This window comes from Myotis brandtii, unplaced genomic scaffold, assembly GCF_000412655.1.
Source record: "Myotis brandtii unplaced genomic scaffold, ASM41265v1 scaffold410, whole genome shotgun sequence".
In the NCBI taxonomy this organism is placed as follows: Eukaryota; Metazoa; Chordata; class Mammalia; order Chiroptera; family Vespertilionidae; genus Myotis; species Myotis brandtii.
Window position 1 is genome coordinate 2,786,197 of NW_005365764.1, and position 12,811 is coordinate 2,799,007.

At 58.0% G+C, this 12,811-nt stretch overlaps 1 protein-coding gene across 2 annotated transcripts in view; it reads right to left on the reverse strand.

Moving 5' to 3' along the window:
- The window catches only part of DHRS3 (dehydrogenase/reductase (SDR family) member 3), a 32,169-nt gene that overhangs the window by 7,530 nt on the left and 11,828 nt on the right, over nucleotides 1-12,811 (reverse strand). For both annotated transcript variants that reach the window (XM_014545507.1, XM_014545508.1), the window contains exons 2-3: nucleotides 943-1,086; nucleotides 194-313 (exon numbers count right to left, since the gene is read on the reverse strand). In XM_014545507.1, coding sequence (XP_014400993.1) covers nucleotides 194-313; nucleotides 943-1,086 — 264 coding nt within the window. The remainder of the gene's footprint in view (nucleotides 1-193; nucleotides 314-942; nucleotides 1,087-12,811) is intronic.

Consider the following 12,811-nt stretch of genomic DNA (forward strand, 5'->3'; position numbering starts at 1 on the left):
TGCACCCACAAGCCGGGAGACGCCTCCGGGGCCCATCGTTCCTCCTGTCCAGCACCTTGTCCGTGGGTGTCCCCCTGGGTCTGAGCCCAAGCCCTGGCGAGCCTCCCCTCCCTCCCTCACGGCCCCCAGGCCCTGGAGGGAAGACACTCGTCCCTGCCACGCCCAGGCCTGGTCTGTGCACAAGAGTCCTCACCCAGAACTGGCCCAGCGTGTTGATGTGCTGCGACTTGAGGAGGGCGTCGTCGTCGCTGTCCATCAGGCTCTTCCCGTGGACCACGGCGGCGTTGTTCACCAGGATGGTGATGTCACCCACCTGCAGGCGGGAGGGGCCGCAGCTCTGTCAGGGCAGCCCCGTGCCTGGCCCCCTCCCCCCGGCCATGGGACCTGGGCAGCCACGTCGCCACGCTGATTTGTAAGATGGAGCTTATGACCACACCAGAGATGTCACCAGAGATGTTCTGAGGATTAGAAGTAATTTATGGCGCAGCACAGATGTGGCACGGAGCGCGTTTACCACAAATGAGGTTATCGTTACATAAAAAGGAACATTTACCGGGTGCCAGAGGCTTAACAGGTGGTCTTTGCTCACTGACTCACTCAGTCGAAATGACAGCTGGAGTCAGGAGAAGCCTTTTCCCAGAGGGCAACGGGACATTTGCCCCGGGAGCTAGAATAGACACAAGGTCTAAATGCCAAAGGGGACAAGAGATGGTTACTCCTGTCATTCATCAACCCATAGCCCTCCCTGGTCCCTGCTCCCGCAGCACACACATGCACACTCATACATGCATGCACACACATGTACATACACACTCGGGCCGGCTTCACGGGAGAGTCCCCAGAGAGGCTCTGGAAACAGCCGTTCTGCCATCGCAAGGCTGGGCCCCAGGCCACAGGGCTGTTCCCTTCAGCTGAGCGAGGACAGCCCTCCAGGCGGCTCACCTTCTCCCGCACGGCCTTGGCCATCTGGTACACCTCCTCCCGGTTGCCCACGTCACAGATGAAGTAGTGGCACTCCGTGCCCATCTGCCGGATCTCCTCTGTCGTCTCCTTCAGGCACTTCTCGGTGCGGCCCCAGAGGACGATCTGGAGGGAGAGGATAAGGCCCTGAACAGGTGGTCGCCGAGCAAGCCGTCGCGGTTCAAGGATCGCCACCAGACATTCCGTATTTAGGGAATCTGCCCAGGGACTGGCCTTCCCGGTTCCACCCAAAGGGAGTATGCAAAGCAAATGAACAAGATGACTTTTTAAAAAGGGATACAGCCCGGCCGGCGTGGCTCAGTGGTTGAGCACCAACCTATGAACCAGGAGGTCATGGCTCGATTCCTGGTCAGGGCACATGCCCAGGTTTCGGGCTCCATCCCCAGTGTGGAGCGTGCAGGGGGCAGCCGATCAATGATACTCTCGCATCATTGATGTTTCTATCTCTCTCTCCCTCTCCCTTCCAGTCTGAAATCAATAAAAATATATTTTTTAAAAAACAACAACCACCTTCTTAAAAGAAAAAAGAAAAAAAGGACACAGCCTACTGCAGTGAGCCAGGAGGTGCCGAGCCCATTTCTGACCTCACAACAACCACCTTCTTAAAAGAAAAAAAGGACACAGCCTAAGCTCAGTGAGCCAGGAGGTGCCGAGCCCATTTCTGACCTCAGTCGTGGACGTGGTATTTACAAGACTGAGCCATTCCTTCCAGCACGTCCCCTCCTGCCAGCCCCATTCCAGGCATCCCACACAGCTATAACGAAGCAATCACTGCGCTCTTTCTGCAGAATGTTCCAGAATGTTCTCAGCTGGGAACAAGCTGGCCTTCTCACCAGCGAGGTCTGGAGCCAGGTTTATGGACACGGCGGTTAGATCGCACCGGGAGGTTCCGGCCGCGAGGCGCCTGTGCTAAGCCGAGCCTCCACCTGGCCGCGGTCACACTTGGTCACGCTCGGAAGGAGGGCCAGGGGCAGAGGCAGCCAGGCTCCCGCTGAGAAGGAAACGGCCTCCCCCCCAAGTTCATAAACTCGGGGCTCATCACGCCAGGAGGGGACCCTGGCAGGACGGGAAGATGGATTCTTAAAGGGGTTGGACAAACTGATGAATGGCCGGCCATAACGGCTCAGCAGAGAAGCCTGGCTGTCTCTCAACCTTGACCTGAGCGAGAAGGACACACTCATGACCTGCCCTTGGGCCCAGAGAGGCAGCCCCTGTTAGCCAAAGGGTCATGGGCGGGGGGACTGGACCCCAAGGAAGACTCCGCTTAGCGCAGAGGGAGGGAAGGTGGGGGCTGGACACCATTGGAGAGAGGAAGAGAGGAAGCCTCCTGGGATTAGTCTAATGGGTTTCTATGTGTATTTCTTCTCTTGCTTTTTAAAATTATCGATGAAACGCCCCTTTAAAAATAAACCCCACGTGAAAACCCCAACGTGTGAAAGAAACCAGCACAAAGACCACATTCCATGTCCAAGTCCACATCTTCTCACTCCACCAGCAGCAGACGGATGAGGACAGACGGGCTGTGCAGGAGGCAAACATTGCCAAGGGGGTTACAGACGGAGCGCCCATCAGTCCAACCAGGGCCCCGAGGATTCTGCACTTTGAAACACAGGATAGAAAGGTTCCACCGATAATCGGTTGTTGGTAGTTACAGTTTATCAACCATTTACCTTGAAATCTCAGAACTTGCCCTCCAGTGGAAAACGCCCCAAATAAGTGTGGCTGGTGGTCTCCAATGAATTTTTCCTTTTGAATTTTTAAACGTCTGAACTCGTTTTTAGAAAGAAAATAAAAGTGTTTTCTCAACCGCTTACACATCTCTGGGAAAGCCCGGTTTGAAAGCCCACCTTGTCCAACCACTTTATTTATTTTAAAGAAATACATTTTTCTTGACACCAGGAAGGGCTGGGAGGGGGCCTCCACCAGTGGCTCTGTGACCCAGAAGTGCATCAAGGGCGAACGGACCGCAAGGAGACAGGCTCCAGGGACACTTCCTTGTCTGCTGACCTTAGAACAGAACTAACCTGTGTCCCCAGGAGAGGCTGGAGCGTCACTGCATGGAGCAGATTAGACCCAAACATCTCCTCTAGGAAGGCAATTCGGCGCAGGCATGCTCCACCCCCCAGGCCACCCGGCCTATAGCCACTGTCACCCAGCTTCCTTCCATCCTTCCTTGTCACTCCATCTGTCTGTCCACCATCATCCATCCCCTCACTCCTTCCTTCCTTCTACCCACCCCAACACCCATCCATCCATCCATCCCTCATTCCTTCCTTCTATCCACCCTGCCACCATCCATCAATTCATATCCATCCACCCATCCATCCATCCATCCATCCATCCCTCATTCCTTCCTTCTATCCACCCTGCCACCATCCATCAATTCATATCCATCCATCCATATCTATTCATCCATCCATCCATCCATCCATCCATCCATCCCTCCATCTTCTGAGTACGTCCGAGTGAGCTCTAGGTAACCCTTGGCCCCCTTTCTCCTGCTCTTGTCCCTGCCTAACCCCATCCCACCTCCAGCTCACAAGAGAAACAGGACCCTTGGGTTTGTGCAGTTCCCTAGGGTCTGGTGAGGCTGGGAGAGGTGCCTCTGGGGATTCAGAGATTTCTGGACAAGTTGACAGGAGAGGAAGCTTAAAGTGGGGGTGAGGGGGGCTTATTGGGAGGTGCAGGGGTCTAGATGCCTGGGAGCACAAGTGGTCATCTCCGAGGGTCTACAGCAGCATCCCAGATGGGTGCCCTTCATTCTGAGGACCCTGGGTTCTTCTCAGCACAAACAGGTGTGCATGAGATTCCTGCAAAAGGGGTGCCGAGGGCCTGGAGGCTGCTGGGCCAGATGAACTCTTCCTGGACCCCCACGTTCTCAGGTATGGCAAGGAGGGCAGGGGTCTAACGCCCCAGTGTGGTCTGTCTGCCCAGGAAACTGGCAGTCAGGGCCCTGGGAGGCCAGCCCTGTGTCCGTGGCTGGAAGGACAGGCTGGAGGTGGCATCAGGAAGGGAAGTGAAGGCTGTGCCCATGCTCCCCGAGGGTGAGGGATGCAGCCAGGTGGGCCCTGAGGTGTGGCCATTTCCTCTCGAGGCTCCGATGAGGAGGCCCCTGGTGGCGGGGCCTGGCCTCCTCAGGTCTGTGCTCCGAGCCCCATGGCCCCCGGGCTTTGTGACAGCTTTGCTTTCTCCCTCCCACCCCACCCCACAGGCTGGGAGCCTGGGTTCTGGCTCGTCCGTTTTCACAGCCCAGTGCCCAGCATGGCCCGTGCTGTTTGTTGAGCGAATGAGTGAAAGTTCAGGATCACAGGTGGGATGGGGTGGGAGGTAATTAAAGCAGCGATCGCCAGCCTTTCCGACCTCACGGACCACCCGCTGGCGACTGCTGGGTGAAAGGGCTTCTCTAAGCCCGAGACCACCCCATCTTCCGCGACTAACAGTCATTTAGGGTCTCAGAACCCTCAACAGAGTCTACTGAGACTAAGAGCCAGCAAGCCCTGGGGTTTTCCTCCCCCAGTCCGCTGCCCAGGCCCCTGTGGGGACCCAGAGTCACGGACCAGGAAGCTGGCTGGTGCAGCTCAGCTGGCTCACCCGGTGGCCCCTGCCCAGAGCCACCTGTCGTCTGACCTGGACAGCTGACAGGAGAGGCCCACCGAGCGCCACACGCGGGCGAGGACCAGGCGGGCAGGAGCAGGGTCTTAGAGGAGGCGGGGTAGGCAGGCTGGGGAGGGGACAGATTTATGAGCCTGTGGACCCTGTGTGGCCTCCTCCTCACTGACTCCCACGATGGGGAGCAGCTGGGGAGGGTCAGTGGCCCAGGATTTATGCCTAAGCTGGGTTTACAAATAAGAGCTCAGGGCAGCTCAACACCTCCGGGCCTCCCTCCCCCTGGGGCAGACGGTTAGTTTCTGTCCTCCTGCGCCTGTGACTGGTGAGGGGGTAAGAGGACAGAGACCTGTGGCCTCCCGGGGCGGTGGGCCCACACTGGGTACAGCCGCCCTGCCTGGCCAGGGCCTGTTCCCCCCTCCCCCGCCAGAGCTGCCCTCACCGAGGCAACGGCCAGCCCCAAAGTTGAAGGCTGTAGTTGTCCACTTTTTATAGGAAATAAAGGCCCAAAGTCACACTCAGTGGGTGATGGAGGCAGGGTTCAAACCACAGAGGCACCCCTGAACCCCCAGACACCGTGGGATATTGTGAGCTCTGAGAGTTCTGCTCCCAAGTGCCGGGTGCCCTCAATCAGCGCTCATTCCCACCCAGACCTTCCTGAGCTCTGTCTCGCTCCACGGCCACAGCCACGCGTCCATCTATGCGCCAGGACCGTGCTGAGGGCCAGCCGTGGGCCGGCCGCTGTGCCCAGGGCCTGGCAGCCAGCAGAGAACAGCAGACGTGGCCCCTGTCCCCGGAGCCCGTGTTCCAGCGGAGGAAGACCCAGAGGAAGGAGAAAACCATCGAACGCAAATTACCATGAGCAGGATAAAGAATAAACGGGGAACTTGTATTAAATGGGGGAGGGGGGGTATGGGGTTGTCATATTACATCCTTGTATAATAAGGAAACTGCAGCTCAGAGAGGCTGAGCAACTTGTCTGAAGCCGCACAGCAACTGAGTGACAGAGCTGAGCTTGGAACGGAGATTTTTCACCATCATTCCCTCCCCCAGTGGGAGGAGAGCCATTTCCTCTCTTCAGGCGGCTCGTGGGGATTAGCACACAGAAGCTAAGAGTTCAGTGAGCATGCTCATTACTGTTTCCCGAAGGGGGGTGGGGGGCCGGGGGGGAGCTGAGAATAATCACAGAACACACACACACACACACACAGCACAGCCTCTCAATGTACCCTGCTCTGCAGCCATTACAACAGTGGTTCTCAACCGTCCTAATGCCGCGACCCCTTAATACAGTTCCTCATGTTGTGGTGACCCTCAATTTCATTGTTACAAATTGAACATATTTAAAGCATAGTGACTAATCACAAAAACAATATGTAGTTATATATGTGTTTTCCGATGGTCTTAGGCGACCCCTGTGAAAGGGTCGTTCGACCCCCAAAGGGGTCCCGGCCCACAGGTTGAGAACCACTGCATTAGAACGATGAATGCTCACAACATGGAGAAACGCGCAGAGGTCTAAGGTTCAGGCAAAGGGTGCGGCGTTAGCCATAGAGGGTCGGCTCAGCTCCGTCAGCTCAGCAGGTTCATGGACGTCACCAGGCCGCGTGGGATCAGGGTTGTCTCGGGTGGGATCGTGGCTGACTCCGTCCGCTTCCTTCTGCTGGTCTGTACAAGAAGTGTCTAAAGGGCAAGTACCCTTATTCATGATCTTAAGAACGGAAGACAGAACTAAGCTTCCCCTGCAAGTCAGACCCCAACTAGACGTTTTGCACACGGGTAACTCAGCTGTGCAGGTCCAACCCCTGCGGCTCCCGTCCCTGGCAGTGCCTGTCCGGGGCTCCCATCTGTTGTCTGCATCTCTCCCCCGTTGCTGAGCGCATGGACGAGGGAGTGCTGGGCTCCAGAGTTCTGGCGTGCACCCGCTCCTTACCCGGCGCACTTGGCCCTGTGTGCTGTCATCGCCGTTCTGAGGCTACATCCTGTCTCCTGGAAGGCAGGGACTAAATCTCACCCATCGTGGGTTCCCTGTGGCCCTACCTACTGCCCAGCACCGGCTGTGCGTCTTTGTTTTAAATGCCAAGTGTACTTGTGGACTCCTATTCATCCTGCAGAACCCTGCTAGAATGCCCCTTCAGTTCTGAAGCCTCTCTGGCTGCTCCTTCCATCCTCCCTACAACACGACACTGAGGCTAACATCTGGGAGCACTCGCCGTGGGCCAGGTGCTGTGCCGAGTACATCCACGTGCTTTCTCCTCTCATCCTCACAGTCCCACGTGGGGGTGGCCACTCTCTCCATTTTATGGGTGAGGCTCAGACAGATAAACTGACTCACCCAAGTTCATACCGCTCAGCATTAGCAGAGCAGTGTGACTCAGAATTCATGTTCCCTACCGTCAGCCCTGACCCTGGTTCGTGCCTCTGCTGGGCACTGGGCCTGTCTGTGAGCATCCCTGCTCCCCGAGTTCACGAGGTCCTCCGGGGAGTCCTACTCATCTCAGAACCTCAGCACCCAGCACGGGCCAGGCACAGCTAACACTGCCACAGGCCCTGGCCCCAGGAGGACTCCAGAAAGATCTGCTGGCCAGAGAACAGGCCCTTCTCCACCCAGCCTTGCCTTCCTCGCCCAGAGGGGCTCACACGAATGCCTGGACTTGACATTCACGGCTAGAGCTCAGCTGCAGAGCACAGCTCCCCCAGGGACGTGAGCCGGGTGGTCTCGGGCGGGTCCCAGGAGGAGCATCTGGTTATAATTGGCAGTTCTGGGAAGTTCAGGTCCCTGGGCAGGTCTTCGGAGGCCAGCTCGTGTCCCACGGGCGCTGTGTATTGGATCGGAGCGCCGCTGAGTTGGCTTCTCAGAAGCAACGAAAATACCCACCAGAGACCCCAAACCACGGCAGGGTGGGCGGGGGTGGAAGGTCACCGTGTGGAGGGTGCACAGTTTCGTCCGCCCAGCACCTCCAGCAGGAAGATGCTCATAAAAATCTATCCTGTGGCCAGATGAGAACACGCAAGCAACAGTGAGTGCGAACATCGAGGGTTAGACCAGGGTGCTGGCGGGAAGTGCACGGTGGGTGCCGTGTGTGGGCAGGTGGCACCTGAAACGTGGACACGCACACTCTTAGAGCTGCACGCGTGTGTGAGTTAAACGTGGAGCTCCCCCTCTTCCCCATCCGCGTCCATTTCCAAAAAGAGATCCCGGCGTGAGTAGCGTGGCCCAGAACTCGGAAGCCGCTGCCTGAGCTCAGCTGTCTGATCCGCCACTTAGGACTCACACGAGCGTGGAAACCCCACTTAGCCTCGCTATAAATTACGGTTATTCGAGCACCCACTTTGAAGGGTGGCTGGCTGGGTGAAAAAAGGACAGGATACATGTTAGCTATTATTATTGTTGTTATTAACTCAGGAACAGAGATAGACACGCCCCCCCGCCCCAGAAGTTCCCACTGTCCCTCACAGAACGGGAGTCATCGGGGTGACAGAGGCCTGGGGCCTCTGCTTCTGGACTCTTAGAGACCCCTGTTCCCGTCCTTCCCCTGACTGAGCCGGCCTCTTCCGTCCACACCCCGGCCCAGCCCGGGAAGGTGGAGGCTGGCGACAGAACGCCCCCCCACCCTACTGCGGGGTGGGCGGCAGATCACCCATCAAGGGGATTTCTTGGTAGGAGAGGTTTTCACGCTGAACTCTGGGGGTTCTGCTGAAGACCCCCAGGGGTTGCTGAGAGCTGGGGCCGGGTAGACAGGGACCCCGTCACCCAGAGCAGTGCTACCTTTATTAGGCTTCTGGACCAGTCATTTCTACAAAGGCTCTGCTGCTAAAAAATACTGAGGTTTGGCCCAACCAGCGTGGCTCAGTGGTTGAGCGTCGACCTATGAACCAGGAGGTCACAGATTCAATTCCCAGTCAGGGCACATGCTCAGGTTGCGGGCTCGATCCCGAGTGTGGGGCATGCAGGAGGCAGCCAATCAATGATTCTCTCTCATCATGGATGTCTCTATCTCTCCCTCCCTCTCCCTTCTTCTCTGAAATCAATAAAAACATATATTTTTAAAAAGACTGAAGTTTGCCTGCTGCTCCTCTTCCTCCACACACTTTCCTCTCGGGGCTTGTTTTGTTTTGTTTTGTTTCCCCTGAAGCTGTGTTTTTCTCGGTGCCTCCAGCTCTCACTGGGGGTGCGGCCTGTCATCGACAGGCACAGCCAACAAGCCTACCAGCCAGCCCTTCGTGCGAAGACAGCCCTTCAGAACCGATGACAGTGGTCGGGTACCACCCTGAGACCTTTCGGACTTCCTAACCTTCCCCCTTTCCTCCTGGGAGCCGTTTCCAAACTCCCCCTGCCTCTGCCTGCAGCTGCCCTTGGTGCAGCTGCAGGCCCACCGCCTGTGGCCCACCGCTCCCCGCTCCCCAGGGCACCAGAGGTGACATCTCCTGGGCCTCTCTTTAGGCTGCGCACATCCTCCCCTTCCTGTCCCTGCACGGCCGAGCTGTCCACGCGGCAGGCAGGGCTTTCCCACGCAGCCACGCGTGGTGGGCGCGCCCTGGCTGCGTCCCGTGGAGCCTGCTGACAATGTCTGGCGGCCCCTGGCTCGGCTGTGGGCGAGGACTGCGCTGAAGGTCCTCAAATTAGATCTCCTCCCACAGGCCCTGACCGCAGCCTGGAGCCGGACAGACTTCCTCCCGGCTGACATCCAGCCTGGAGCCAGCCCCCGGGGAGCCACAGGAGTAACCTCCAGGCCAGCCTGTGCTCTGGGCCGCTGTACCCCACCCCCAGGGGCAAGGTGACCCCGGTCAGGGACACGTCCATTCATTGCACAGATAACCAAGCACACGCCAATGGCAAGCACTGGACGGCGAGGTGTCCACCTCCCAGGGGAGGAAGGAAGGCCGCTGACCCGCCCTGGGCCAGTGCATGGCCTTGCTGACCAAGTATCTGCTGAATGGTGACCATGATGACCTTCACCCCATGTAAGGATCCTGGGGTCTTCACAGGCTGACAGTGGGGCAGGTGGGGAGGCAGGAAGGGTGAGGACAGCAGATGCCAGGCCCTTTTCTCCCCCTGGACACCCTACTGTCCCCCATGAATTGTTTCCTTTCATCCTCCACCTGACCTGCCGGTTTGACCCCTGGAATCATAAGCCGACCGCTTCCCGCCTCCTCTGCGCTGCCGCTCTGGGCCCAGCCTGTCATCCCTCACCTGGACCACAGCAAAGGCCCAACCGGCTCTCCCTGCTTCACCCCCAGAGCCCCTGCCCCTGCCCAGACTGCTCTCAACACAGCAGCCAGAGAGACCCTTCTAGAAAGCAATTGTGGCCATGCTCACAACTCCCAACAGCTCCCCATTTCACCCAGAGTGAAATCCACAGTGTTTACCATGATCGCTTGCCCACCACCTGCCCTCAGCTCTCACCTCCCCGGCCTGATTGGCTCGCTCATCCCTCCTCAGGGCCTTTGCACCAGCTCCTCTGTGTCCTCTTCCCCCAAGCAGCCCCCTTCCCAGCCCTCTTCTTACAGGTTCTGCTCAAGAGTGCCTTTCCCCGAGAGGCCTTCATGCAAAAGGCCCGCCACCCCCACAGACATTCGCTTCCCAACCCCACAGACACTTGCTCCCCAACCCCACAGACACTCGGTTCCCAACCCTGTCCTTGCCTTTCAAAAGTAATTTCCTATTCATAGACTTTATTTTTTAGAGCAGTTTTAAGGTCACAGCAAAACTGAGTAGAAGGTATGGAGATTCCCCACATAAGCCTGGTCCCCACACCAGCACAGCCCCCCCCAAGATCAACACGAGCACCAGATGGTACATTTGTTACAACCGACGGACCTACAGCGACACGTCATTATCACCTAAGCCCAGGCCTCGCCCAGGCCACTCTGGGTGTTGCGCATCCTGTGGGTTTGGACAAATGCGTAATGACATGCGCCCACACAGCAGGAGCCTGCAGAGCAGTTTCACTGCCCTAAAAACGCTGTGTTCTGCCTACTCACCCCTTCTTCCCACAACCCCTGGCAGCCACTCATCTTTTTATTGTCTCCATAATTTTGCCTTTTCCAGAAGGTCATGGAGTTGGAATGACACAGGAGGTAGCCTTTCCGGGTCGGCCTCTTTCACTTGGTCACGGGCATGGACGTCCCCCCCAGGTCTTTCCCTGGCCTGATAGCTCATTTCTTTGGAGCCCCGAGTGAGTAACATCCCATTGTCTGGAGGCCGCAGTTCATGTAGCCATTCACCTACTGAAGGGCCACTCGGTGGCAAGTCTGGGCAGTTACAGAGCTGCTGGGAACATCCGCGGGCATGTCCCTGCCCTTTTAGGCTCTTCCCGTGGCCGAGGCACAGGCCTCCCTCTGTGATGGACATCTCGTGACCCCGGGGAGAGAGGACACCCCCCTCAAAACCTCACACCATCATCACCCGCCAAGAGCAGGTGCTCAGAAAGCAAGGGTGACAACTGGTTAAGTGGCACCTCCTCCCTGGGTGTGATTCCTGGGACTCAGTTTGGTTCTGGGACGGCAGGGAACAAGGGAACAGCCTCCGGGGAGAGCAGAGCCAACTCCTCCCTTCCCGCCAGGAACCCAGGGGCTGGCGGCTCTTTCCACAAACACGAACCGCCCAGACTGCACTTGGCAAAATATGGGGGTGGGGAAGCTCAGGTCAGAGTTCCTGGCTGATCCCCATGACCTCTGTCCCAGTTCCTCCATCTGAGCGCAGGTGGGAGAAGCCAGGGGAGCAGGAGGTGGGGGTGCCACCCCCCCCACCCCCGGGAGAGGAGAGCCAGCGTGGAGACCGCTTTCCGGCAGGGGGCACACCTTCAGTATTACCATCCTGAGAAATGGGAGCGTAAGTCCAGCCCATGGGTGAGGCTGAGGCAGGCAAGTGTCAAAGCAACACTTGAACCTGGACTCCGTCCCTACTCCCTCCCCTGCCTCATTTGCTCACTCAGGGCACTGCTGGAGGAAATAAACCCACCCCGCCCTCCTGCAGTTTGCTTTCCTGTGTATACCTGGGAGATGTGAGACAGTAAACACACAGACAATTGACTACATAGTATATAAAGGTGGCCAAACGTGCATGGAAGAAGCAGGGAGCTTCGTGAGGCTGGGAGTGTATTCGGATGGAGGCAGGGACAGGGAAAGCCGCCGATCAGGGAACATTTAGGCTGAGGCGGCAAGTGTCAAAGCAACACTTGAACCTGGACTCCGTCCCTACTCCCTCCCCTGCCTCATTTGCTCACTTGCTCACTCAGGGCACTGCTGGAGGAAATAAACCCACCCCGCCCTCCTGCAGTTTGCTTTCCTGTGTATACCTGGGAGATGTGAGACAGTAAACACACAGACAATTGACTACATAGTATATAAAGGTGGCCAAACGTGCATGGAAGAAGCAGGGAGCTTCGTGAGGCTGGGAGTGTATTCGGATGGAGGCAGGGACAGGGAAAGCCGCCGATCAGGGAACATTTGGGCAGAGACTTGAGGGACGTGGAGGCAGCGAGGCAGACATTCCAGGCCCAGGGACCGGCCAGTGCAAAGGCCCTGGGGTGGGAATGAGTTTGGGGTGTTGGGGGACAGCAACGAAGCCGAGTGGCTGAGCCGAATGGGAGACAGGAGGTGGGGGCTGTCACCACGGGTGGGGGGCTTGGGATTCTACTCCCAGTGATGGGCAGCCCTTCGGAGGGCTGTGAGCAGAGAAATCACAGCGTCTGCCCAGCAGTTCGGCACCCGTCCTGACTGCTGACGTGAGGTGTGCAATGGGGGTGGGAGCCAGGGTGGAGGGGCCAGTTGGGAGCTGCACGGCAGGTGACAGATGCGGCCGATGGGGGGGTGGCGGGCGGGGCACTGGGGTGGAGGTGATGGGAAAGGAGCCTCAGGCTGCAGGGCTGGGCTGCCAGAGAGGAGGACCCCAGGCTGTGGCCTGAGAACAGCAAGAAGCGCACTGAGGCCCTGCGCTGGCTCTCTAGGGAAGGCCTGGCAAGTCCCAGGTGGGAGAGAGAGGGATCCTGCCTCCTGCCTCAGACCCCAGGTCCCTCCAGTCTCCAGAACACTCGGCTGGAACAGAGGGAGGGGAGGGCCGGCCCTGAGTGAGGAAGCAGTTCCAGGTGGCCAGGGCGGCCTCCCCAGGCAGAGGTGCCTGGAGGCCCGCCAAGCAGGCCAGCTACCCACCTAGCGCCGCTGGTAAACACACCAGTTTCCAATAACAAAGTGGCCGGCCATCCCAGCCCTGCCCCCGACA